At 45.1% G+C, this 27869-nt stretch overlaps 1 protein-coding gene across 1 annotated transcript in view; it reads right to left on the reverse strand.

Moving 5' to 3' along the window:
* Positions 1-4087: 4087 nt before the first annotated feature.
* Positions 4088-27869, reverse strand: part of MTMR2 (myotubularin related protein 2) — a 43942-nt gene continuing 20160 nt past the window's right edge. Inside the window, exons 3-15 of the mRNA XM_066619457.1 lie at positions 27035-27110; positions 24815-24909; positions 23337-23447; positions 19512-19613; positions 18482-18565; positions 16979-17128; positions 12860-13048; positions 11621-11806; positions 10904-11110; positions 9692-9784; positions 8615-8728; positions 6558-6734; positions 4088-5655 (exon numbers count right to left, since the gene is read on the reverse strand). Coding sequence (XP_066475554.1) covers positions 5494-5655; positions 6558-6734; positions 8615-8728; positions 9692-9784; positions 10904-11110; positions 11621-11806; positions 12860-13048; positions 16979-17128; positions 18482-18565; positions 19512-19613; positions 23337-23447; positions 24815-24909; positions 27035-27080 — 1716 coding nt within the window. The 5' untranslated portion in view covers positions 27081-27110 and the 3' untranslated portion in view covers positions 4088-5493. The remainder of the gene's footprint in view (positions 5656-6557; positions 6735-8614; positions 8729-9691; positions 9785-10903; positions 11111-11620; positions 11807-12859; positions 13049-16978; positions 17129-18481; positions 18566-19511; positions 19614-23336; positions 23448-24814; positions 24910-27034; positions 27111-27869) is intronic.

A 27869-nucleotide genomic window follows, 5' to 3' on the forward strand; every position in this document is an offset into this window, starting at 1 on the left:
CACTCCATTATTTTATTTTTATTTTTAATATGTTAGACTTGATACTACTATGGTATGTGACTCCATTTGGGGAAATGTTGCAGACAACATTTGGGGGAATGTTGTAAGTAAGTAATGCTACTTACTTAAAAGCTAAGTAGCTTTTAACAAGCTACTATGTATATTCTTTTAACAATGACAGTAAATTGGACTTATTCCTGGGTAAGTGTGGGTAGGATTTCAGCCTAGGATTGTTAATTTTCCTGCTTCATGATGTCACTTCTGGTCATGACATCACTTCCAGTGGGTTCTGACAAGATTCTCAGTCTAAAAAGTGGGTCCCGGTGCTAAATGTTGTGAGAACCACTGTACTAGACAATACTTGAGCTCTTCTCAGCCATGAAGGCTGCCTTAAGGAACTCACTCTCAGACTCTCTCTCCTACTGAATGTTATGAGAAAAAAGGGTTGCAAAACATTTTGTCTACTAAAAAAATGCTACAGAACCTGTAGTAAATGGGGATTACTAGGGCTGTATTACTACAGCTTAATTTCCAGCCTGATGTGAAGTGATGGGTAACATGTTACCTGTACCAAAACTAGGTATCCCTTCCTACCTGAAGCAATACAGACTTGCCCTGTGATCTATCCTTACATATGGAATTAACTTGTTCTATGCAGCCCTAGAGGAGAAATATTTTAAATGGCCAATCTCCTCATTAAACTATCATCACCCCCCAAACTGGAGTCACAAATGTATAATTATGCCACTCATCTATTTGATTGTCTGCCAATTGGTGGCACTTAAAATATTCATCCAAACTGGTTCAAAATTCATAGCAACTGTGCCAAATAAAATGTCAACGTTCACACAGATGCCAGTAAGTGGCTTGAGAAGACCTGGTGGTGTCCCATTGCTGAAGCTAAGGGGGTGTAGATCTGATCAGGCTCTAGGGCAGGGGTTTCCAAACCCTGGCCCGCAGGCCAGACGCAGCCCGCAACAAGCCTCTGTCCAGCCCAGGGCCAGCCTCTTGTCCCCTGAAAGCCCCTGGCTCACTTTGCTGAACATGACTGGAACTATGCTCTGGTTGCATCTGGAGGGTGTTCTAAGGGCCAGAGAGGTTGAATGAATGAGCCCATTCATTCATTTATTCACACATCTAAGTTCCATCTCTCATTTATTTATATAAATTTTATATCTAAATTTTTTTTCTGCCCCTCAAACCCATGCCAGACATTTGATGCAGCCCTCTGGACAAAAAGTTTGGAAACCCCTGCTCTAGGGTGAAAGACCCCTGGGAGTACCATGTAAGCACAGAATGAAATAAATATTTTAAATACCACCAAAGGATTGACAGGCAATCAAATAGACGAGTGACATAATTATACATTTGTGGCTTACCATCTCAGGAGGATCGGCCACAGATGATGTACATGCTTGTATATTTAATTTACATCAATTGTCATGTAAATAGTAACATTAACAATAAAGTGGCAGAGAATATTTTGGTATCCAGTTTATAATACATCTTTCCTTGAGACAATACATAATAACCATGTTAAAAAAAAACAGTAATGTACAGAAAAGCCATAATCCAGGTCAAGTTTATAAAGAGGGCCACTTAATAGAATTTGGTATCCATATAAATGGATTGTTTGGCTGCAGGCTGGGGGATCATATTTTTGAATGCTTTCCTTCACAAAAAAAAAAAGGACCCTGCAAATAGAAAATAAGCACAGCAAAGGCTGGGCTGGAGCTGCTGGGTTGTTTTTTTTTACTTTTAAGGAGCTTTTCTATAGGAAAGCATTAATATATATATATTACCATCTGATATGGTGTTATCTACTTTTCCTGTTCTGTGGTGTGTGTAAGCCTAGGTAAACCCTCTGTCCTGCCCCAAGCAGTCATTACAGTTTTCTGCATCATCACAACTTCACACACAAACATTGTGCATTTTGCTTTCAAACATTAAAAACAAGGCTATGGGCTAACATAAGGAAACATATTACAGTTCAATAAAGCAGGCACAGTTCCCATACAGCTCAACTTGTCTACTAAGACCTCACCCTCAACTGAGAAGCAAGGCCTGGGCACCACTTCTGCACACAGATGCAGTAAAAGGACGTTGACTGAAAAATGGCAAGAGGAAGTCCAGAAAAGGTACAAATGAAAGAGTCAGGCTTGCTTAGCACAAGTGTTGGGCAATTCACAGCCCCGATTCAGAAATTCTGAATTCCTGCTGCACTCTGCTGCTGTGCCCTTTTAGTTCCAGTCCAAAGCACACAATTGTTCTGCTGGCACCAGTGTCAGCAGAAGAGAGGGAGTATTTGACTACCTTTTCACTTGTATTAATAAAAAGTTCATCATCATGTCAGGCCAGGGAGTGGAGGGAACAGGCCAGTAATGCACTGCTGCATAAAGAGAGGCATGTGACGTGTGTGTACACAAAACTGGATCCCTCTAGAGCAGCATTTCTCAAACTGTGGGTCCAGGACCCACCAGTGGATCATGGCCCAATTTTTGGTGGTTTGCAAAACTGATGGAAAATTAGGCTATGCACATCAAGGGTTAAACAAGCTGCTACTTGGGGAGGGGAGCACTGCTGCCCGGTCACCATTATAGCCAAACCCCTTGGCATTTATAAATCAGTTAACAGAGCCTCTAAGAAGTTTGAGAACCACAGCTCTAGAGGTCAAGGCTTCTAGTGGTGAGTGTACCCCCCACTACAGTGGGGTTTCAGCACTTTATTTTTCCCTGTATCAGTAAACAGCAACTAGTCAGCTATATGGAAAGGGGGGAAAAAGGAGGTGTGCTCTACACACCACAAGGGGAGCAGAAGCTAAATTGCTGTATTCAGGAACAGTGAATTAGCTGAACCTGAGCCTAGTCCTGCTACAGGCATGATTTAGGAGCTCTGTAAATACATTTAAGTTAATGATGCCTATGTGGAACCTGAATTCAACAGTCCAGGTTTAGCAGGCAACACCTGGTGACTTGAGTTCCAGCTCTTTCCCTAATCTCAAAAGCTTTGGTTTCTCTTACCTGCATAAGACTAGCTTTACCACACTGAAGCAACACATGTTCAATATGACGAGAAAAGCCTTCCTACACAGAAATCCAGCTGTGATGCTGTTGGCTTCTTTCATGCACAGAAACTGTGCTGGAGATTGGAAGCTACTTTGGTACAAGGGGTGGGACTTTATGTCTATCAGGAAACTCACACAAAATGCTGAATGCTGGGTTTATGGAGAGCATCAGGAGTATGTCTGTCCAACACATGACACTCCCTTTCCAAGTCACCGCAACAATGCCATAGACCAGTAGATATCAGAAAGTAAACTTATGCCTCCCAAAAGCTACCGCTACACAATGGGATTTTAATACATTTCCCCACCTCCCCCAGAAAGCTCTCCGGTTAACATATCTAATGCTGGTGTGGTGGCGGGGAAAACAAAATGTGAACTATATTAAACAGAATTATATCCCCCTTTTCAGAAGTCACCATTTCAGCAAGTTGTGTAGTTATTGGTTGTGCCAATCGTTGCAATGGAAACTCGGGGGAAAATAAAAGAGTCCTGGAGGGTGAAAATGGGGGTGCAGATTAACAGCACTCCTGAGCTAGTGTTAACCCTACTGTCACAGAGACTGATGATCATCACTGTTATAATTATTAAGAGTAGTAAGAACTAAAGGGTATCCTACGTAAAAGGAAGGGAGAGAAGTATGCACAGTGGAAACCCTGTTCAATATACTTCCGAACAATAAGACGTTTCTATTCTGTTCCTATTAAATAAAGGCAAATTAGCCAGTGGCATAGCTAGAGGGGGTGCAAAGCGCTAAGTTTTGCAGGAAGCCTCACCATAGCGTGCAAGCGGCCCCTCCTCTTCAGAGTCATTCCAGGTGTTGGGAGCAAAATGGAGGTGTATGCTTGCACGCAAAACCGCTTGCACACTGCAGTGAGGCTTCCTGCAAAACTTAGCACTTTGCACCCCCTCTAGCTACACCACTGGCTTTAGCACTGGAATGCTTTATTTCTTGTAGAGTTGCTGGCTAATAGTACCTACAGCTTCAGGACCACAAAGCTGCAAAACATGCAACAACTTTCCCTTTTTGTTGTTTTAATCCAAATGACAGGAAATAAATCTTTATATGGAGCCATTGCCTGTCTTTCCAAGTCTAAAGAGAATTTGCATTTCTCTTGGCAAAACATAAGTGATGAAGGCTACAAACTCTGTGTGAGCTGCCTCAAAAATCGGAGGTGGGTAAGAAGTTGACTGTGATCTATTGACAGGATGCTGGCACCCCAGCAGTCCCTCTGGTTTAATCCAGCCAGGAAATCTCTCACCAAAGACATGAACAATACAGCGCCAAATCCATGAGCGGGGGGGGGGGGGGGGAGATGAATGGTCTGAATGCCCCCTTGCTGTAGTGGACCTTCTATCCTTACTTCTGCTTACTGTCCAGTTTCTTGTCCAATCTGTAATGACCAGAGAGGGAGAGCCAAGTGGTGGCAGCTACACTTCCGCCTCACTCTCGTTGCTTGTTTGAAGATGGCAGGTGAGCAAGAAACAGCATCAGCAAGGAGGAGAAGCCACAGAACCAGGGAGACTTCTCGGGCTTGGTAGGTGGATCCCTGCTGGGGTGTTAAGCTTTGGCAAGAGTGCAGGCATGCTCGGTGCCTATCTAAGGATGGTGCCTATATTGTGCTTGTTTCATGTCGAAGCAAAGATTGTCCCCATTTGACATAGGCATTACCATTACGGCTGGGGACCAAATGGGCTCTAAAGTCTGCCTGCCTGTCTCAAGTATACCACACTTGAGATGTGACACTAACATGACACCATGTGGGTTCTTGATGTTAACTCTTTGGAAACTATCTTCTCTCCATTATGGGGGACAGAAAAGTTCTTTGTTGGCAGTGGCCAAACACAAAGAACTCCTTAGGCGTGCACAAATGCGTGCAAACCTCAGAATGTCTTCTCCAAACCCACCCCACCCCCAGACTGCATTTCTTTGCACTATTTTGCAGTCTGCCTTGGAATTTCTTTAAAGTTTTAGGGAATCCATTGGGTGGCAGGTGTGGGGTGAGGAAATCAACAGCCCCATTGTGCACATCAGATATTCCCCTCGGGGCCCTTTGGATTCAGGATTCTTTGTCTGAAGCTTGCATACTTTCAGTGCAAGTGTATGCTCTCCAGTTCAAAGCAGGAAAAAACTTTTCACCTTAAACAAAACAAACATGCCTTTAGTTTTATCTTGGGAGACCATCCTTCGCAATTCATCCCCGAGAAGGTTAAACTGTGTAAGAGGCCTTTAGGGGAAAAACAAAAAACTTTCACTTCCTGTAGTGTTACAGTAATAGCAACAACATCCCCTAGAGAGTTGTGGCATAATAAATAGAGTATCTGACCCCAAGATACTGCCTTCTGAATTTCTCCTCTAATCTTCCTTTCTTAGAAAAGCTGCCCTTACAAAGTGGTTCTGGAGGATTTGTAATCACAGAGTCTGTCCTATATTACACCACAGTCTGGACTGGGGCGATGCACTGAGCAGGAGAGCCAGCTCTCTCGGAGGACGACGTGGAGCGATTGGAGATTTCTCGTTGGAGTTCCTCGACCTTCTTTTGAAGCTCTGCCCGTTTTGCCAGGAGCTCCTTGTAGCGGCTGTGCACTGGTTCCTGTGACAAAACAAGAAGCACCAGATGCAGGCTGGGAAAGGAACATATAACCACTGCCATATCCAACCACAGACATTCAAGATCATACTCATTACACAGAAAACACGTGGTCTTGTTATAGACACGTGAACCACAGGGGGGCTTCAGTATCTGTGTGGGGTCTGTTCCAATCTCCAGCACAAAGCAGAAGTACCTTCTGATATCTCCCCATGCCTCAGAACACCTCCTGGACACGACCAGAAGCCACTTCTGGTTGTGTCTGGGAGGTTCGCTCCGGCACCTTATTATAACAGTAGGGCACAATCTACCATGAAAACATCTGCAAAGCCCTACTGAAATTAATGAGAACGCAACACTGTGCCCAAGCAGAGATGGAAAGAATCATCTGGTTCTGTTCCTAACAAAGTGAACAGACCCAGATTTTTAAAAATCCTAATGTCTGGCAAATTTGCCCTAGATTTCAGAGCCTCAGGATCCTCCAGCCACAGGCTCAGCATCCGTGGATATTCAAATCTGAATAAAGAGGGCCCACTGTACACACACAGACACTCTGAGTGCTGCAGCCTCCATGGAACAGGAAGTCTGCTGATTGCACCATGCTAAAAAACAAAACAAAAAATGATGAAATAGTCTGACTTTTGTGATTCTTACTTAACCCTCTGCTCATGGCCAGCTCCAGTTCTCAAGGTGAACTGTTTCTCTTGGTGAACCACCCTTTCCCATCTGGATGATCCCTGAGAAATTCATTCTGCCATCCCTACACAAAAGCACTGAGCATAGAGCTGATCTCAGGGATCTGCAGGGCAATCTATGGAGGGCCCTGGGCCCTCAAACAGTTGTCTGCCAATGTGACCCCCTGATGCCAGCCCTGCTTTCCACATCTTTCCCAGGCATCAACCCACCTGTGGTTTCATCCGCGGATTCCATCGGATGTAATATCCTACCCAAAGCTCTAGGTGGCGCATGCTAGCCACAGGATATAAGACATGGTTGGTATAACTGGCATAGAGAGGATTGGTGAAGTCTTCGAGTTGGCTATTTATGTAGGACCACAGTGACACTGTCTTTTTTGGAAGGCCCTGCAAAGAAAACCAAAGGGAAAATAGTTTTATTTTACACACAAGGCAATATTAATTGTTGTCGCTAGTTCTGTGAAATTCAGGACATGAGAACCTCTTTAGGGCATGAATTCAGGACATGAGAACCTTAGAAAACAGTCACACAGAAAAAAAGAAAACCAACAACCTTACATTCTATTTTGATGCATTTAAAAGGACTCTCATTATACATTTTACAAATCAGAGATTAGGAAAAACAACAATCAGTAGGTAAGTATATCTTCCTATTTAAAAAGATTGCAATTCTGTCACATTTCAGCAAGATCAAGGCAAGAGAACCCAAGATGGGATTATGCAGATTAAGGACAAGCCATGAAAGCAGAAATAGGCTTAATTCTCAATGACTGCAGCCACCATGAACAGGGAGCAGATCTGACTCTCGCTCTAAGTGAATGGCTGCCATTCATTTCTATGGCAAAAAAATATCAAGTACTAGTTGGGAAGCTGTATCTGGGAAAATGAGTGCAATAAGGGCAAAAGTGGCATCCATAACTTGGACCCATTCCTAACACCAAGTGACGTGGGCCTTCGTGGACAGGGATCTTGCAGGAAGATGCAGTGTGTCTCTCTACTCAGCCACAGAGATGTATTGCAGCTTCCTTACAGGATCCTTGTAATATTCAAGCCCATCTTGAGCCCATCATAGTGAAAAATATTTTCCTAGCGTTATCTGACACCCATATTATACTGTACCACCAACGCATATCTATGATTTTCTATGTCGAGCAATTCTCATGTGTCCTCAGCAAGTGGTTATAATGAATGGAAATAAGTTTTTTTATCTCTACACCTGACACAATGATTCTTCCCTTCTATGTCTTCCTTGCTAGCAAACATGTCGGAATCCGGCACCTTATAATAACGGTAGGGCACAATCTACCATGAAAACCCCTGCAAAGCCCTACTGAAATTAATGAGAATGCAGCGCTGTGCCCAAGCAGAGATGGAAAGAATCATCTGGTTCTGTTCCTTAAAAAGTGAACAGACCCAGATTTTTTAAAATCCTAATGTCTGGCAAATTTGCCCTAGATTTCAGAGCCTCAGGATCCTCCAGAATCTCATGGGTTCCAGCATCTCTACAGACTGGTACAAGGTCTTTGCATATCTGCAGCATCATGCTTCTTTGGTACAGCAAGCCTCTGCACATGTGCAGGAACTCATACTGCACTGCCAAAGCCTGGTAAGAGAATCCAACAGATTCCAACATGTCCTTGATTCATTCTAGCATGGATGTGCCACAAGCAGAATCACATGTTTGCCTCTAAAGGCCACTTCAAATACCTCTAGTCTCAGACAGAAATAATTATGGGCCTTTAGCTTGCACTGGCTTTTATTTGTGTGTATCACCTCTAAAGCAACTCTGTCAGGCCATTCTACAGGGCACCCTACAATAATCTCTCCAGTCTCATACCTGGATGCAACTGTGCATCCGGAGGAACTCTTGTTCCTCCAACAACTCCATTCTTGGCGTCCTGAAGATCTCACACTCCCTCAATTATCTCCACCCTTTCTCCCTCTCTGCCCCTTATTTCTGGAATTGCCTCCCAGAACATTTGTACGGTGCCTGCTCCTACTTCCTTCAAATCTGCTCTCAAAATTCATCAAAGTTTTGTCACAACCCTGTTAGTCCTCCTCCCCTTCTGCAACTAAGCTTAGATTCTAGGCCCCTTGGGGCAAGCCCTCTTGTACTGCACCATATAGACTGCCGTTGTAACCACCACCACCAGACCATTATCATCATCTAAGTTCTATTAGCACATTGAACCCATTTGAAAAGGGGCACCAGAGAAGCAGGCTGGGGGATGAGAGCAAAGGATTTTGAAGAGCATCTGGGTTTTTACCTCTTTTACTCTCTGCTGCTCGCTGTTACACAGGAACGTCCCAAACAAACAGCTGTAGAGGTGGTCCAGAACGGTGATCAGAAAGCACTCATTGAATTCAAACGCTGTGGGAAACTTCAAAAGACAAGCAGGGCAATTTGTTTGTTTGCACTGGACATGCCTTCCCGGGCACATGAAAACTCACTCCTGGAAGGAGTTTACATTGGGAACAGAAGGCAGGAGGAGATGGGTAAATGCGCCAACCTTCTTTTGACTCCCAGGGAAGAATTTGCTTGCATTACTGTCTGGCAACGTCTCCTTTTTGGAAACATATTCCTGCTTCCCAAGGGTAAGGACGGACTGCTTTACATATTCAGCAAGGAATGCTGAGTGAGAGCCAGAGGCCAGAAAGATGTATTACTGCTGCAGACACCCTCTATATGCAGCCATGTGAAATGACCCAGGAACTGCCTTGCTGCATCAGACCAAAAGGTCTGAACCTTTTGAATTCTGGACCACCCTGGACAGCCAGGATGGTATAGTGGTTCAGGCACTGGACTTAGCTCTGGAAGATCCAGGTTTAAATCCCCACTCAGCCGTGCAGCTTCCTGGGCAACCTTGGGCTTGGCACTGTCTCTTAGTCTCACTGTTGTGAGGACAAAAAGAGGGAAAGAACCATGTACACCACTCTGAGATCCTTGGAGGAAGGGATGTGTAAACGTGTGAAAAATAAATAAAACGAATTCTGCTTCCAACCACAACTTGCTAGACACCAGCATGCGGTTGGACTGTGGAACTCCTTGCCACAGGATGTGGTGATGGCATCTGGTCTGGACGCCTTTAAAAGGAGATTGGACAAGTTTCTGGAGGAAAAATCCATTATGGGTTACAAGCTATGATGTGTATGTGCAACCTCCTGATTTTAGAAATGGGCTATGTCAGATGCAAGGGAGGGCACCAGGATGCAGGTCTCTTATCTGGTGTGCTCCCTGGGGCATTTGGTGGGCCGCTGTGAGATACAGGAAGCTGGACTAGATGGGCCTATGGCCTGATCCAGTGGGGCTGTTCTTATGTTCTTAAACAAGTCTAGAAAACTACCTGTCTTGTCAGTTGCCAGACACAGTCAATGAACTGGAGAAAGACAGGTGATCGGTCCGCGTCGGCATGATTTTTATCTCCATGGCCTAGTCTCTGAAACAGAGCAAGAGAAATAGTCGGGGGGGGGGGTGGAGGACATAGTAACTTGACATCATTGATAGATAAGGGATCCAATTAGACAAAACATCAATGTACCAAAGCATAAAACAAATTTAAGAGCCCAATCCTATTCTCCCCCTCCCCCCATCAATGCAGTGGCACTGAAATGGCTACCACTGCATCCTGTGGGGGAGGGGCAGTTTTGGAAGGGAACTTTAATTCCCTTACCCGAGGATAAGGCTCCATGGCGGTGGCGGGGTGGTTGTGGTCTATTTAGACCAGTGCTAGCTAAATAGCTGCCTCCTAGTGACAGCAGTGGAAGCAGGGAATGCTATCCCCATTTTCTGGTCTGACGTGCCTCCTGCCTCTGCTTTGACTTGCATCAGCAGAATAGCTGGTGCAGGATAGGATTGGGATGTAACAGGGCAGCAAACATGAGAAAAGCGGAAGGCCCATTTACTGAAGGAAAAGATTGTGGAGAGGCTTTATTTTCCAACAGTAGACAAAGAGGTTAAACTGTTCCTGGACTGCACCACTGTAGACTGCAGGTGGGGGACATTGCACAACTCTATATTAACAAACAATTATCTTGGTTTGTTAAATGATGCCCAATCTTGTCTGCTCTCTGAAGCTAAGCAGGGTCAGGCCTGGTTAGTACTTGGATGGGAGACCGTCTGGGAATACTGGGTGCTGTAGGCTTATACCATAGTCTTTCGAGACTGAAGGTTGCCAACCAACCATATTAACAAACAAACAACTTCCTAAATACAGAAAATGATGTGCCTGGGAAAAGAGTTATGGTAGGCCACAACTGTGGCTGAAGGGGCATATGAGGCCAAAAATTAAGCAATACGCAGTGAAGTAAGCAAAATAAGCCAAAAGATTACTATATGGAAAACAAATCAAAAGGAGCGTTAACTAAAAGAGTAAAATAACCTATCAGAGGGGGTGTGACACCCACTCCCCCCATTGAGAGCAGCTGTGCATGTTTATGGCTGACCTGAGTTTCAAATGAAGACCATCTGGGCTATCTGACCTCAGTGGGTAATTCCAAACTCTCTTCTGGAGTTCCACAGGCAACCACTGCTGTCACACCAGAGGTTACTGACTCACCAGCTGAAATCTGTGCCCGAAACTCAGCCACTCCTTCTCCACCAGCACTTCAAAGCCTCGTATCGTTCGGTAGTAGCCGTCCAGCATGAGCATGGCGAGAGAGGTGAGCTGGACGGTTCGGTCCCAGCCGTCGCTGCAATGCACAACCACCGAGGTCTTCCCCGATTCTACCTTGTCGGCAATCCGAAGAGCACCAGCAAGGATCAGCTGGGTTAAAAGTGTATTTGTGTTATTGCATTATCCATTGTGAATGGGGAATGGCCTAACGTGAGATGATGGAAAGGTCCTATCTACTTTATAGTTATAATTAACAATAGGAGCAATTATTTAGGTGTTGCCAGGACGCTTAGATCAGACAGAGAGAAAACAGACCAGGGGGGAAAAAAAGGGTGTTTCACAAGAAATCGTGAAATGGCAGTTTCATCTTCCTCAAGTTCATATATAAATTATGGAAGCCCCATTAACTTATTTCCCTTTAAGATATTCTTCTGAGACTAAATGAAGCATTATGTTATATCTGTGACTCGAACTGTAAGTCCCAATACAGTGTTTTTATACAGTGTTTCCCACTGGGGCAGCTGCTAACTATGGAGGGGAAATGTTGTAGGTTGTGCCTGCATGGTTTCACTTCCATGGCTAATCACAGCATAGGTCTTTAAAAATTCTCTGGCTGGTATGGAAACAACTGAGATGCATAAAGGGACACACGCACAGTACCTTGAGATGTTCTAGCCAGTGAGTAGATTCCAGATTAGAGAGCCAGTGAGTTTCTTCTATGTTGGGATACACAATCTCCTTCAGCTTCCTTAATGACTCTCTCATAACATGGATATTATGGATATCCAGAAAGACCAATTCTGCATTCTGATAGGCGTCCTCACTTTCGTAACCTCCCCCTTTAGCCTGCAAAAGGATATGTACATTAGATCATCTCTGTTTAAGTAAGACAGGACAGAGTAAAGAAGAGAAGCAGCACCCAGCACACCAGCCAAAAAAGGACAAGGAATGGATTACCATAGTAAAGAAGGGGTCCACTCTATTTGCAGACATCAGCTTCCACTAAGCCTTTTAGAGAGCAATCCTTACCTGCTCTTTGGCTGGCGCAACTCCCCTGCATCAGCCCAGGAGTGTTATAAATGTGCCATAAAGCACATTTGCACCTCCTCAGGAGCTAGCAGGGCTGGTACAGAATCCTGCACTGGCTCAGATGACCTGAATTTAGCATTGGAGGTCGCAGTGTGCTGGACTGGATAGGCCAGTGCAGGGAGTTGGAGAGGGCAGCAGGAGGGCCTTCTGGGGGTGTGATGGGGTTTGGGCAGGGGTGGGCAGACCAGGTCCAGAAGAGGGGTGGGGTCAGCCACAGCACCTTAGGCAGAATCCTAACCTCCATTCCCAGTCAATCTTACATGGGATGCTCAGATTTGCACCAGCAATTTCGCCCCATGGGGTGGCTGGCCCCATGCAGTGCAGGTTAAAGGGGAAATATCCCCTTACTTCAAGTTGCACTCCAGCCAACTCCTAACCTGTGCTGGATACAGTGCAGCAACCTGGCCTGCCTGTTTCAGCACAGGTTAGGGTTGGGCTGCCCATCTGAAAGGTGCTAGCATTCACTGTTATTGCAGTACTAGAAGTGACATGATTTTAGGGATATTTAGATGTATTTATGCTTATGGTGGTCATTAATTTTTTTTTAAATTGGTATTATCAGGGCTCAGTGTGGTATACAAAGGAAATGTAGTATAGAAGAAATAAGTGAGGCTATGGATAAGAGAACCATTCAGTCCCCTGAAGACCAGGAGGTACACATTAAAATACTGACTAAAAGGTTGACTAAGCACCTTTGAAAACAATGAAACGTAAGTCAGTTTCGCAGCAAGTTACAATATTCCAGTTTACAACGTTCCATTTACAACATGCTGCCTCCCTTAGCGGGTTGATGTGGCATGATAATCCAACCTTATTGGCTACGGCATTCACACTTGGTCTGGCATCAAAGATAAATATTTTGTGGGACTGTGCGTTGGAGTCCATGATGGCCTGCAAATACTTCTCGTCTTCCTTGCTCCGTTTGCCGCTCACTCCAACCAACGGCTGACTGCAGCGAGTGATTGTGGCTTGGCTTTCCGGATGAATCCAGGACAAAACCTTGAGGAACAAACCAGACTGAAAATTAACAGCATGGACAGTGCCAAAGTCAGGAAGTTATATTATTTCATTACTCAATGTGGGCTCTGTTTGTTAACCAATCTGACTGCAGCTGTTGTAATGACACTACAAGCAGCCTTGCTGAGGACAAACTAAATTATAATACAAACTATGAAACCATTCTTTCTGGTCTTTTTAAAGATCCATCTTCCCATCCCACAACACACACAAATCTATCATCCTCCCCTTAGTAGCACCATGTAATTTGTGGACAGTTCCTGACCCAGGGTTTACATAGTCGCTTCTCATTTCTCCAAGCTGCTATTTCTTGTTTTAAGGAGACTTGCTACATAAGTTCAGTACAACTCACACTGTATTAAAATCTGCACGTAGGCAATGTAGAGAGCCTTGCAGACCCAGGTTCATTATCCCATTGAGCTATGGAGCTAAGTAGGGGGCTTTGAGTAAAATCACTGTTCTTGGTAAATGAGACAGAGATGGGAACTGCATCAAAATGTGCTACAGAAATGACCAAATCACACATACCAACAGCCACACTTCAACTGCAAGCACTTAAAGGCAAGGACTGTTTCAAAATGCCTTGCGACAGTGACCGAAGAGAAAAAGGGGTTATCAAGAATAGACTGAAGCTTGCACATCAGGAACTCATCCTAGGCACACTTTCCTGGGAATAAGTCCCACTGAACATAGTGGGACTTGCTTTTGAGTAAAACATTTATACGACTGTGCTATTAGATATATTAATAGGTATGTTGGTTACTGATTCTTTTATTGCTATTACCAATGCTCAAGGAGTGTATAACAAAAGAAAGGTGATACAAGTAACTGGGGATATGGGTAAGAGGATCTCAGTTCCACAGGAAGACTTTTCTACTATTAACAAGACCAAACACAAGCAAGGGTCAATATTCTACTAGTAGAAACCAATAATAAGCAGGTAACAATAGTGAATCTAATCCAGGGGTTCCCAAACTTTCACCTGTAAGAGCCGCATCTTGCTGTGGTGGGCCACAGCTGGAATCAGCAGGCTGAACAAAAGTTTTTGGTGAACCGCATGTAGCCTGTGGGCTGCTGTTTAGAGATCCCTGGACGAAACGTGTGATAGCAGTGATGACCATCACGTGATGGCTGAAACTCACGATAGCAAACCTTACCAGCTCTTTGGCTGGTGCACCTCCCCTGCACTGACCCAGGAGTGTTACGAACATGCCACAAAGCACATTCGAGCCTCCTCGGAAGCTGGCTGGGCTGGTGCAGAGTCCCGTGCCAGCTCAGAAGACCTGAATATAGCAATGGAGGTGGCAGGTTTGTGCAGGGACTGCAGGGACGGTGCAAGGAGTTGGACAGCAAATCGAGGGTGCTTCTAAATGCAGGAGGCAAAGTAATATAATGCTTATTAAGAAAGAACAGGGTCCACTGGGCTAAAATATAACCATAGGAACAAAAGGGGCATGAAGTAATGAATGAACAATGGCTGGAATAAGGTTTGAGAAAGGCTGAAAGGCACAGATGGGTTCCAATGGAATCAGGGCTGGCTTTAAGCCATTTTGACCAATTTCCTCCAACTGGGCTCCATGCCTAAGAGGCCTCTGTGCTAGGGTAATCTATTCTTGTCAAATACACGCACAACACCACGTTGCAACAGACACCTAACAACACATTGCAGGTTTTATAGAGAACAGCAACAATTTACATTTTCTTCTGAATTCTTCAAAAGTCAGTAGCGTTTGTTTATATCATAGAGATATAAAGTCTATACTAAATGTTATTTATATCTCTAAGATTCTACACACCTTAGCTGTGAACCCGGGGTCCACAAAAAATGTATCCAATTAGGCCCCACAGCTCCTAAGGCCAGCCCTGATTGGAGTTTCTCCTGCATACTTCAAAATTAGTGACGGAGTTGAGATTTTAGGGCAATCCTCTAGACCAGTGTCTCTCAAACTATGGGTTGGGACCCACTAGGTGGGTCGTGAGACAATTTCAGGTGGGCTCCCAGTCATTTCAATATTTTATTTTTAATATATTAGACTCGATGCTACCATGATACATGACTGCATTTGGGGAAATGTTATAGACCCGTACTTTTAACAAACTACTATGTGTATTCTTTTAACAATGATAGTAAAGGAAACTTACTCCTGGGTAAGTGTGGGTAGGATTGCAGCCTAGGATTGTTAAAAATTTTCCTGCTGGATGATGTCACTTCCGGTCATGACATCACTCCCAGTGGGTCTCAACAGATTCTCATTCTGACCCGGTGGGTCCTGATGCTAAATGTGTGAGAACCACTGCTCTAGACCAGGGATCTCCAAACCCCGGCCTGGGGGCCAGATGCGGCCTGCAGCAAGCCTCTTTCTGGCCCACGTCCAACCTCCTGTCCCTTGAAAGCCTCTGTCCCACTCAACGGAACATGACCAGAACTGTGCTCTGATTGTGTCTGGAGGGTGTTCTGAGGGCCAGAGAGGTTGAATGAATGAGCCCATTCATTTATTCACTCATCTAAGTTCCATCTCTAATATATTTATTTAAATTTTATATTTAAATTTTTTTCCCGGCCCTCCACACCACATCAGGTATTTGATGCGGCCCTCTGGCCAAAAAGTTTGGAGACCCCCGCTCTGGACACTTATCCAAGAATATGTCCCACGGAACCCAATAAATATCAGTTGGTTTGAGCTTAAGCCTGTAATTCAGACAGCTACTAATTTTTGTTGTATCCAGTCGGATTCCAGCCTTGTATCAGCAACACAAGGCACTGCTATAGCAAGACATTCCAAAGTGGTTTGGCCCTTGATGTGGGAGGCGAGAGATCAAGAAGCTCAAGCTCAAAGCCCTGAGGAATACACGTCATGAGTCGGACATCTGGACTGTGGTCTAAAAGGCAAAGAACAAAAATGGGCTAATGTTATCTATCCCCCTAATAAAGCTACACCTGAAATCCAGAAAGGTGCACAACTTTTTCCACCCACTCAAGGGGACTCAAGATTTGTGTTGTTGTTGTTTTCAAATGGTAGTCCTCCATGCCATGCTGGCAAGTGGCTTTGAAAACTGTGAAGACTTTCAAAAGCACGTTGCGATATGTTATTTAAATCGTCATTTTTAATTTCATTTTCATCCCATCCTGTCTCCAAGGAGCTCATGCTGGCATACATGGCTCTTTCTCTCCCATTCCCTCCATTTTATAACAACCTTGGGATTTCGTTAAAAATGAGAGTGTGTGACTGGGGCCCAGGGTCACCCAGTGAACTTTATTGCTAAGTGGGGATGAACCCCGGTTTCCTCAGTCCTAATCCTTTAATACAGTGTTTCTCAATCAGTGACACTCATACCACTGGTGGTACTTGAGATGGTGTCCGCTGGTACTTGTGGGATCCCCACACCTCCACCACCTGGCAGTGAGACCAGCAACACAATGCAACAAGCAACAGAAGGAGGCTCAGCTTGGCAGTTCCTGTGTGCACTCTAAAAAGCCCTCCTGTCCTGAGCTTCTTATTGATATTTGCCATGTTGTGTCTGGCCTCCCAATCTGGAAGTAACTGGGGATGACAGTAACTAGGGATGGCAGGGGACAACATTGAAAAATGCTGCTTTAACATATACCTCATAGTGGTGCTCATATAGTATGGGACCCTCCTGTTCAAATAGAAACTAAGTCAAAAACTGCTCAAGTCATTGGGTGCACCCAAAGTAACACTTTGGACCCCAGCCAAAGCCTTCCAACCAGTTTCTCCTAGGAATTTCCATTTGTCAGTGGGCTGATTTGCTAGATCCACTGGTCTTCAGTTTTTCAACCCAATCCCCTCATTGCTGGATTGACTTCTCTTTGTGCTCCATGTTGTTCTCTCTCACTTGCATCACTTTTATCAAGGTACCGACAGAACCAAGTCAAAGTTCTGCCTTACTTACTGGGATGCGCCCCCGTGACCGGAACGTGGCCACTCTCTTCAATTCCTCATCTGGAATATTGGCAGGGACAACCAGCAGGGCAGGATAAGTGTCACAAAGCTCGTAATGCTCATTAATCTTGGTCATTCTCCAGCTTTCATTAGGAATCCCCTGCATTAGAAAGAGCAGCAGATTAGAAAACTGTTTGTGCTGAAGTGGTTACGGGTCATAAGAACATAAGAAGAGCCCTGCTGGATCAGGCCAAAGGTCCATCTAGTCCAGCTTCCTGTATCTCACAGTGGCCCCACCAGACGCCTCAGTGAGGACACAAGACAAGCTGTATCCTCCCGTGCACCTGGCATTCTGAGGTACTGAGTAGGTAGCCTACTCCGAGGTTACACATACCCATCATGGCTTGTAACCTGTGATGGACTTTTCCTCCAGAAATTTGTCCAATCCCCTTTTAAAGGCATCCAGGTCAGATGCCTTCAGCATATCCTGTGGCAAGGAGTTCCACAGACTAACTACACACTGGGTAAAGAAATATATAAGGCCATTAAGGAACATGGTTGGAATGGAATGGTGGACATCCCTTTCCTTTTCAAAGACAGCAGTGTGGGCCATAATTTGGAATGGGGTCACAGTGGGTAGGAGGGGGTCTAAATCTTTGCCCAGCAATGGTGTGGGCAGTGGCACTGGACTGAGGAAGTAATTGCTCCTCATGCAGTACACGAGGATCTGGCAAAAGACAGGTGGCCAAATGGACCCCCCCCCCCTCAGTGCACATCATCAGTGATGCATGCTTGGGAGGTGCACATGTGCGCTGGGGGTGTGAGTGGTAAAATTGGGGGGGATTCAGGTAGTGTTTTTCAGCAGTGTTGCTGCTTCCTCTAATGGCTGGTGGAGGGAATGGCACAGTGGAGTACTGGTGTCAGAGGAGGGGGGTAAGCCACTCCTGCCCCATGAGCTTCACTAACCTCCCCGCTGTCAGTATTCCTGCCTCCACCGCTTCCTCTGGTGTTTGTGAATGTCCGACCCATGCTACTAGAAAAAGTGGCAGGGATAGCAGCACTGAAGAAGCTCTCCTCACACTCTTGTGCGCTACCGCCCCCCTCTGGCCAACGTGTTGCCTGTCCCAACTCACCTCAATTCACCTCATGGTTGGGCAGGCCTTTTAGATTCACTGGCAATGGAGGGGAGCCCACAGAGGGTACAGGAAAGGGAGGGAAGAGAAGAGTATAAGGGGGTATGGAAGTGGTGATTTAGGACTGCCACAGCCACAAAAATCCCTACCCCAAACAACAAAACAAAAGCCACCATTAAGCAACAATGCCAGGATAAGTCATGAACTTGAGGGTGCAGAGGACATCCACATGGATGGATCCACATGGATGGATGGAGGCCAGAATGAAGAGCATTTTATCAAGGGCCCTCTCAAACCTGAGTTAGTCATGCACAGGATATATTATACGCCATGCATAGGTAGGCGCTGCAACACGTCAGAGATAGAATGGAGGCACTTACCTGTCTTTTATATTCCAGAATGGGATCATAAACCTTCCACCCATTTTCTGGGAAAACCTCTTTGTATTCAAATGCAAAAAGGGACTTAAAACAAAAGAGAGGGAGAGAATGCTTAGTTCTTTTCAGCTCATTTTTCATGTTATTTGGCATCTCAAACAACAATTTTCTTGAAGACTTTTTTTAATTTCTATATTATTAAAGCATGAAAGAAAAGCAGACAGAAGCAGCAACCCAAGCTGTGTTTGTACGTTGTAATTAGCACATCAATGTACATATTCCTTTGTTCACTGATCTATTAACTACAAAATCACCAGAAGAGGGGAGGAGGGGACGGGAGGGGAGCTGATGGGGGTTTCTAAAGAGAGATTTGTGTGGAAAATACTCTCCTAAGATAATGTACAAATCTAGAATAACCTTTCTCACAAGTATCATTGGACTGCCTTTCAGGTTTGGTTTTTCCACACCCAGGTCCACATCCATGTAAGAAACTGTACATTTTATCATCTCCATTAAGAACCATGGCATGCTCAAGCATTTTTGTTTGTTGAATTGTTTTTGGATATGTGGAGGTTAGAAGTAACAATGGTATCAAAATGCAGAACTTGGGAGGGGGAGTTGGACTCATAAGAAGAGCCCAGCTGGATCAGGCCAAAAGCCCACCTAGTCCAGATTCCTGTATCTCACAGTGGCCCACCAAATGCCTCAGGGAATACACAAGACACAACTGCATCCTAGTGCCCTCCCTTGCACCTGGCATTGAGGTAGCCTACTTCCAAAATCAGGAGGTTACATATACACATCATGGCTTGTAACATGTGATGGACTTTTCCTCCAGAAATTTGCCCAGTCTTCTTTTAAAGGCTTCTAGGCCAGTTGCCATCACCAGCACCAGTCTGGAATATGGCACACAATTATGATTTGAGCACAAACCCACCTCTGAATTCAGGCCTGGCCCCTTGCACTTTCATCCTATGATAATATTTGGTAGCCTGGATAATAAGATGCCCTAAAAGCAGTAGAAAGCACTTACCAGGTGATTTGACACTGGAAATGCATATTTCATTAAGTTTTCAAATATGGATCTTCTCGTGCGACCTTCAGGTCTATGCGCAAACCGCAGGTTCCGAACATCCTGTGAAATGTTCCACAAAACGTTAAATTTGTCTGCTAAAGAACTGTAGCATTTCCTTGGTGGAACTTTGTGCTCCAGAGGATCCTGGGCAAACTTTCAGTATGTGCAGAATACTTTTGGGGCTGGCTACAGCCCCATTTGAAATGTCCCATAACATGCCAAACATTCTCATGCGGCTGCACATTGCAGAGGGAGACTGGAAGATGTGGCTCTGCATTACAGGAGAAGCTGGTCAAAATGTGTTTTAGGGATGGCTGTCTGCTATGACTGAGTTTGCCACTGAGGATCTCCTAATAAACTTTCACACAGTCCAGTCCAATACAGTTCTCTGCAAGGTGACGCAGCAGAGCCAAAGTGGGGCCTGCTGCAGCCCACAAAGGAGTTTCAGCATCCAGAAGTCTCCTCAGTACAAGCAAACATTTGTTCCCTTGGCCTGGGGTAAGCCTGTGCCAGCCTCCTGGGTCTACTCAAATCTGCAGCAACTCCAGGAGAGAGAGGAGGATGATTAGAGGGCTGGAGAAGAAGTCCTGTGAGGAAAGGTTGAGGGAACTTGGTATGTTCAGCCTGGAGAAGAGGAGGCTGAGAGCAGATATGGTGGCGCTCTTCTAAGAGCTGTCATATGAAGAAGGGACAAATTTGTTCTCAGCTGCCTTGAAAGTAGAACTAGAACCAACAGGTACAAACTGCAAGAGAAGAGATTCAGACTGGACATCAGGAAAAAATTCCTGTCAGTTAGGGTGGATCAGCGGTGGAACAGATTGCCGAGGGAGATGCTGGATTCTCTCTCACCGAAAATCTTCAAGCAGATGCGTGACAAGCACATACTGCAGATTGCTCTAGGAGGACTTCTTGCTACAGGAAGGGGATTGGACTAGGTGACTAGTCTGGAGTTGGACCTTCCTTCCAACTCTATGATTCTGCAGCTGGTGCAAGTCTGTGTTGTCCCAGGTTGGGGACTGAGATAGGGAAGAGGGTTAGGTTTTGGCATGTGCCACTGCAGCCAACCCCATTCCTGGTCCCAACCTCCCCCCCCTCCCCACTCCCATCCTGCCTACTGCTTGCTCCATTCCACTCACACTCTACCTCCCTTCCACCCCCTGCATGAACGTGTTGGGTGTCTGGTGGGTGTCTATTGTGTGCTGCGGAATTGGCCGCTTGCCACTTGCGGCGACAGCCAGGCCTTGCATAGTATGTCATGTTTTGTGACAGCTGGAAAGTGCCTTATGCTGCCACAGTACTTCTTCCACTTCCTAGTTGAGCGGCACTAAGCTCAACTAGGATTGCCTAGCTCCTAGTCAGCTCCTACCAATCCAGTTACAAACTAGCAATAGACTCAACATAGCAGGTTTCTTAGGGCACAATCCTAACCAGGTCTACTCAGAAATAAGTCGTATTTTTTTCAATAGGGCTTACTTTCAGGAAAGCGTGCTTAGGATTGCAGCCTTAGGACACAATCCAAACCTGTGCTGGAGTAGGCAGGCCAGGAGGCTTGCGCTGCATCCAAGGCAGGTTTCTGGCCAGCAGCAGCTCAGCCAGAGGCAAGGGGAAACTCTTCCCCTTACCTCTGGGTAAGGGCTGCTGGCCCCAATGGGTCTCCTTGGACCTGCGCCACTTCTGGAGGTAGCGCAAGTCTGAGGAGAGCGGAGCGGCTTGAAACCGCTCTGTTCTCCGCAGGGACAGGGGTTGGGATCCAGCATAACTGCTGGGTCCCAGCCCCACCTCCAGCTCCCCACGTGCCCACACCCAGGGCCATCCATTGCCCGCCCTCCCCCCACCCAGAAACGCCTCCCTCCTGCCTCCTCTTGAGCCTCCCCACGCCTACCTTCACCGCTTGTGTCAACACGGACACAAGCGGCTGCGAGGAAGCTGCCGCAGAGGTGCATCTAGATGCGCTGCCACGGCTTCCTCCCACAGAGCTGCAAACATGCTTTACGGCACATTTGCGACCCTCCTGGGCTAGCCCAAGGGACTTTGGCTGGCCCAAGTCAAGGTTTGGATTGCGCCCTTAGTGGCATAACATAGTACTTGGGCTACCGTGAAATGCCACTAACTCCAGACTGCCAGGCTATTAACTGCATGTCGCTATTTGTTTATACTTCTTTCCCATCCAAATCCAACCCAGGACTGCAATACCTTTTCACAACAGGAACAGTATGAGAAACAGTGCGTTCACTCGCCTCCTCTCAACCATTCCATAAATATATGCGGGGAAATGGTATGACATCCAGTGACTGTGGCACTGATATGTTCACTAACCCACCCACCCCAGCAGCCACATGAAGTGGAGCTGAACACACAATAAAGCTGTAAGCATGATAGGTTCTTCCATATGGTCAGAAATCCTGGCCTGAACATTAAGCAGTAGTTTAGATGGCTCCTTCAATAACCTTAAAATCTTGTGTTTCGACTCATGATCTTACTGGGATTGCATATGCGACGACCACATGTGATCATGTGGTTGTCAGGGATGCACACCCCCACCCTCTGAAGGCAAGGCCTTGCCTCCAAAAGGTAGTCTGAGCATCCCAGAGGCAGTGCACATCTGAGCACTGCCTCTGCAAGGTTCAGACTGAGGGAAATTGCGTCTCTTGTGCTATTTCTGGGTTTCTCCGTTCCTCAGTCTGAGCCTTTCAGAGGCAGCGCTCAGATGTGCGCTGCCTCTGGGAGGCTCAGAAATCCCTCTGGAGGCGAGGGGAGCGGAGCATCCCCTTCCCTGAGGAGAGTTCAGATTGTGTCAAGCGCTGCTTAACAACAGGGATCGCAATCCTGATCCCCGTCATTAAGTGGCGCACAACTGTACACAACTTTTTGTATTTCTTATAGTTATTTTTATGTATCTTTAATGTTGTTGCCTTTTTCCCTTTTACTGTGCTGTTTCTTTCTTTTTCCCTTAATTATCATAAATAGCTCCAACATATGCTACTGCGATGCCCTATGTATGAGGATATCAGAGCCAAATACTTAAACCCGATTCTAGTATCTAAGAAGGAATACCCTGGTGATGTTAAAATACAGCATTTGTTGAGTGATGTTTCCAACAACGTAACTGAGAGGGTGGTGGTCTGTTTACAGCAAATGGTGACAAAAAGAATCAAGAGATAACACTTAACTGACAGTATATCTTTATGAGGCAAATACTCTGAACCTCCTTGATCATCATATAGCCTTTGTATTAATATTAATTACCTTAGGTCTGCATCTGCTGTTTTTGTTGTTGTATCTGTATTATATGCCAATAAAGGTCTGTTTGAGTTTTTGAGTTTATCATAAATAAATGAAATTAAATAAAAAAGAATCCTGGCCTAGAACATTAATCAGTAGTTTAGATGGCATCATCAATAACCTTAAAATCTTGTGTTTTGACTCAAAAGTTCTCATGGAAACTACACAAATACCCATAAAACCACAATGAGATCACCCTTATGGACCCAGTAGCTACAAGGCCTCATATCGGTGCTTTCTGCATCAAGATCTGTAAATGTTAAGTGCAACTGAGAAGTCATGGCTTTATAGCCCAAGCAGTAAAATTTCATCTCTTGGATTAGTTATCTCTGGTTTGGCTCCTACTGTGGTAGCCTCTTGGCAGCACGCCCTATATAAAGTCACTGAAGAGGAATTTAATACACACATTTCTATAATATTTTAAAATTTTAAGACCATTAGATCAGCCCTGTGGATAAAGAACCCACGCTTGATTTGTAATTTGTAGATGAATCACTTTACCTTACATACAATCTCTAGCCCATAGGAATTTTCACCCCGGCTAGATGCACCTCCAATTTTCTCTACTCTGTTGATCACTCCTAGAGGGCCATCAAGAACAAAAGGAGGATCCTGGAGAAAGTTGCAATGTGTTAATGCAATGTTTGAAGCTTTCTGCAACAAATAAGCGCTGCTATACAGATTGTGAGGATGGTGGTGGCCACAAGCTCATAGAGACAATTAGTTATTTAATAAACTTAAGAAGCTGTCTTTTATTGAATCAGGTCACTGGCTTAGTATACACAAATTGACAGCAGCTCCCTAGGATCTTATGTAGATATCTTTCATAGACGTTCTGTCAAGGGCAGCCCACCACCTCATTCCACCCTGGATTCGCTGGTGCCAGCCTGCCCCAGCACTCCAGAAATAAACAGTCACTTTTCTTGCTTTTTCCCATACAATCCTTTACAACAGAACATGAGTGCGAATCATGCTGGGAATTTCTAGCTTGCCCCCCACTTCCTGTTTTATTTAAACTGTTGTTGGCATCCTTCAGTCTCAGAAGACTATGGTATTGTGCTCTGAATGGTGGTGCTGGAACAGAGTGTCCTCTCCAGAACGCGAAGCCTGGGTAAAGTAGGTATGGAGGATAGGCTGTTACCCATGCAGCAAATCCCCCCTCTCCACATCGCTGAAATGGTCCAATGGAAAGGCAGAAGCCAATAAGGTTGGTTCCAGCAGTGTCGTAGGAGTTGCCAGAACGTGACTGTGTTCAGCCATGAACTGCCTCAGGGACTCTGGCTCCGGATTTTGCCTCGAGGTTGACTCCTGAAGCCTTTTCCATAACTGGATGTAGCCACAAGGCAGTGGAGGTTTGGGATCAGAGTTTTCCTTCTCTCAGATGAGCTGCCTTCCCAGGCTAATGAGTCCCATCTATCCGGTGGCTGTTTAGTCGCCTCTTACGACAAGTACAGCCAAACTGAGGGCCTATTCTTATCCCCCAGCCCCCAGGGGTATTTAAACAGACTGCAAGGAAGGAGAGAGGGGAATGAGTAAGGAAGTGGGTTGCCACTGCCTGCACCTGAAAGGACCATACAGGCAGCAGTGAACCACTTTACTTTGCTCCTTCCTCACACAGCCCCTTTAAACTTAGAAGGGACCATGTGAGGAAGGAGTGAGGTGAAGGAGCAGGGACATGGATTGAGGTGGATCTGTTCGTGGCAGGCTAGAGATAGGTGGTGACAGACTTGGGGGTGAAGGGGTACTCTGAGCTTGCCACTTCCTTCCCCATCCATGAGCTGCACCATCACATCATGCAGTCCTGCCTGCTCCCTAAAGATGCAAAGAACCATAAGCTTTGCCCAAAAAAGCCCTCAAGTTCAACCCTAAGTTCCTGAGGCCTTTTTTGGGCAAAGTTTATGGTCCACCACTGAGCTCTGGCCCCTCCTCAACATGGACAATAGGCAAGAAACAATAAAAAGAAACTTACGGAGCCTTACCCTTTCCATGCTTTTAAAATAGAGCCTGTAATTTGTAACTGTCAGGGTTCCTCTAATAGCTCCAGTAAACGGGCAGATATGAGTAACATCTTTTGCTGGGAAAGAAAGTTAATAAAAGTTATATAGATATATTTCCACAGGGAACTGTTGCAATGAGATTTGAAATTCTTTTCCCACTTTCTCAGAGGTAAAAAAAAAAATACAGCTGTGGATTTTCTCCCATGGAAAAAACTTCCCCATCCCTTCTCATTCATTCTCCCTTTTCACCAAAAGAAGGGTATAGTGATATGAATAACCATCAAAGAAGAATGACAGGGGATTTCAAACCTCATCGTGAAAAAATGCAAGGAAAACAGTGAAAGTATAACCTTAGCCTAAGAGTTTTATAGTCAGACCTGAAGACTACACGGCTAACCTACTGCAGTTATTTTCCTTGGACATCGAGGACAAATGTTGCCTTCAATCATTCTTCCCAACCTGAAGTTACTTAACAGCCAGCCACATGTGTAGCCATGTGGGGCTCAGGAGATTGTATATAATTCTTTATTAGTCATTGATATTTGTGAACATTAAAGGCATTTCAGTAAGGGAGAAAGGACTTTCTGTTCAGCAAACATTTGGGTTGCAGGAATGAGTCAAGTGTTCGTCTTGATTTTCAGCAGAGATAGTTTATGCACACGTGCAGATGCAAAGATGCGATATGTGCAAGAAAGTACATCAGAGCCCAATCCTATGGTGTGTGAACACTGACACTGCTGCAGCAGCACCAGCAATGGGTGTTGTAAAAGCGCCACAAAGTGCTTTCCAACACCCAGTGAGTAAACAGCTTTAGCAGGAAGGCCTGTACCACCCCCTGGGCACTGCATCCTGCCCAACAGCCTCCAGGGCAGGTAAGTGCTGTGCTAGGCAGTGGAGTGGTGGGGGCTGGGTGAAGGAGGGAGTTCTGGAGGCCAGAAGGGGATTTTGGGGGGCAGGGGGTGGGAAAGGGGTTGTTCAGGCCTCTGCCACATCCTAATCCCTATCGTGGCCCTGAAAGCCCTACACAAGGCTCCTTGGCTATGTGCCACTTAAATAGCTTGCACAGATCTGAGCAGCCCCATTGAGCAAGCTGGGGCGCTACATGGGGTAGTTTCCTTACTGCGAGTAGACCTTCTGCCTGTTCAGATTCAATGCTGGATACAGCTTGGGCCCAGCTTCCCCACTGCACCAGCACTGGATAGGATTGGGCTGCTCACCACTTTAAAAAAAAAAAAAGAGGAATGGGAATACAGTGAGGGGATAGTCTTGCAAGAACATCATGTATTTAATGCACATATTTATCACATTAAGCTCTCCATACCCAGGACCTGCAAACAAACACTCCAGAGACTGGACTGAGATTTTTGTGCTAAGAAATAAATTCACTTAACTGCCAGAGCTCATGCTCCGTGGCGGACTTTCTTTTCACCTGCTCACTAGGGTGGTCCTTTTACTAGGTATGGTGATGTCACGAGTTTTGGGACACTATTAAAAGATAGCGAGTTGTCAGTTATTTGGCCTGCAGTCCTACAAATGTTTGCATGATTGTAAGCCCTCTAAACAAAGTACTACTTTGTACCTGAACTACACCTAGGCTGCAATCCTAATCACGCTTCCCTGAGAGTAAGCCCCATTGAACAAAATAGGACTTACTTCTGAGTAGACCTGGTTAGGACTGTGCCCCTAACAAGTTAATCAGGGCTGCATGTGGTCATTAGCTGCTGCAAGGCCACACTGGATTCCTGATGAGAGGCAGCAGGGCAAGAGAGAGTATGGCAACCCCAAGGCCCACTGAGGATGGGTTTATGGAACATTTATGAATATGTAGAAGGCCATTTGTGACCATGCCCAGTTGAACAAGAAGGCTGCTATCAGAAGATAGGGATCAGATCTGCTTTTTGCTTGGGAACATGGGGCTAATCTTAGAGGCAAATATGGCTGGCAACCTTCAGTCTCGAAAGACTATGGTATAAGCCTACAGCACCTGGTATTCCCATGCGGTCTCCCATCCAAGTACTAACCAGGCCTGACCCTGCTTAGCTTCTGAGATCAGACGAGATCGGGCATGGAAAGACTATATACATGCCTTGGAAGAAGGGGCCAACAGTGCTAAGAGAAATGGAGGAAAACAACAACATTGGCCATTATAAGGTTCTTCAACAAATGCAACCTACTCAGTCAAACACAAATGTTTGCACCTACCCATGTCCTTAATGGTTTCTCCAGGTAGCAAAGGGGGTTCCTCCATCTCAGCCAACTTATTTGATTCCCTAAGGAGCTAAGACAGAAACAAATGCAGTGACGTTAGTGCTGGGTTTTCATAAGCCAGCTTAGTGACACCTACATTGGCCATACAGAAATTATTTTATTCTATTAGGGCTGTGATGTTTTCCATTCATGATTTACAAAAAAAGAAAAACCTTTTGATTAATTCAAAATTTTGTTCACGACTAAAAGGGATCCAGATGTCTTTTTTTTTTAAAGCTTCGCTAATTAAAATATTTTATTCATTTATTATTATTTAATGCACTGATGTACCACTTTTTGAAGTACAGCATTATCCCTAAGAGGTAAATAGTTAAAATGATAGAAATGGTAAAAATAAGACCTCTAAATTATAAGAAAGAGGTCTAAAACAAGACAACAAATAGAACATAAACATTAAAAAATCATCAGCATCAGCAGTGACTTATAAGCCTGAATAAAAATCAGAAAAATCCATTAAAAGCCAAAACTAGCTAAAAGCTAAGAGGAATAAAAATCACTTGAGAGGCAGCTTAAAACTCCAAAGGGGAGGCTGAAATAATTCCCCTGGCAAGGAGTTCCACAGAAAAGGAATTTGTAAAGGTCTTTTAAAAATGATTAAATGTGAAACTTTTCTTTTCGTCTGCTAAACAGAAAAACCAAAACAGAATAAAACCATCACCGATAAATTCCAAATAAAAGCAAACTAAAATCATATGCTTGTGGTCTGTCTTGCGGGTTTATATGTTGCCAAAGTTTGGTTTTTACATTGAATTGTACATTGAACATAAGA

This window comes from Tiliqua scincoides, chromosome 3 (genome assembly GCF_035046505.1).
Source record: "Tiliqua scincoides isolate rTilSci1 chromosome 3, rTilSci1.hap2, whole genome shotgun sequence".
NCBI lineage: Eukaryota > Metazoa > Chordata > Lepidosauria > Squamata > Scincidae > Tiliqua > Tiliqua scincoides.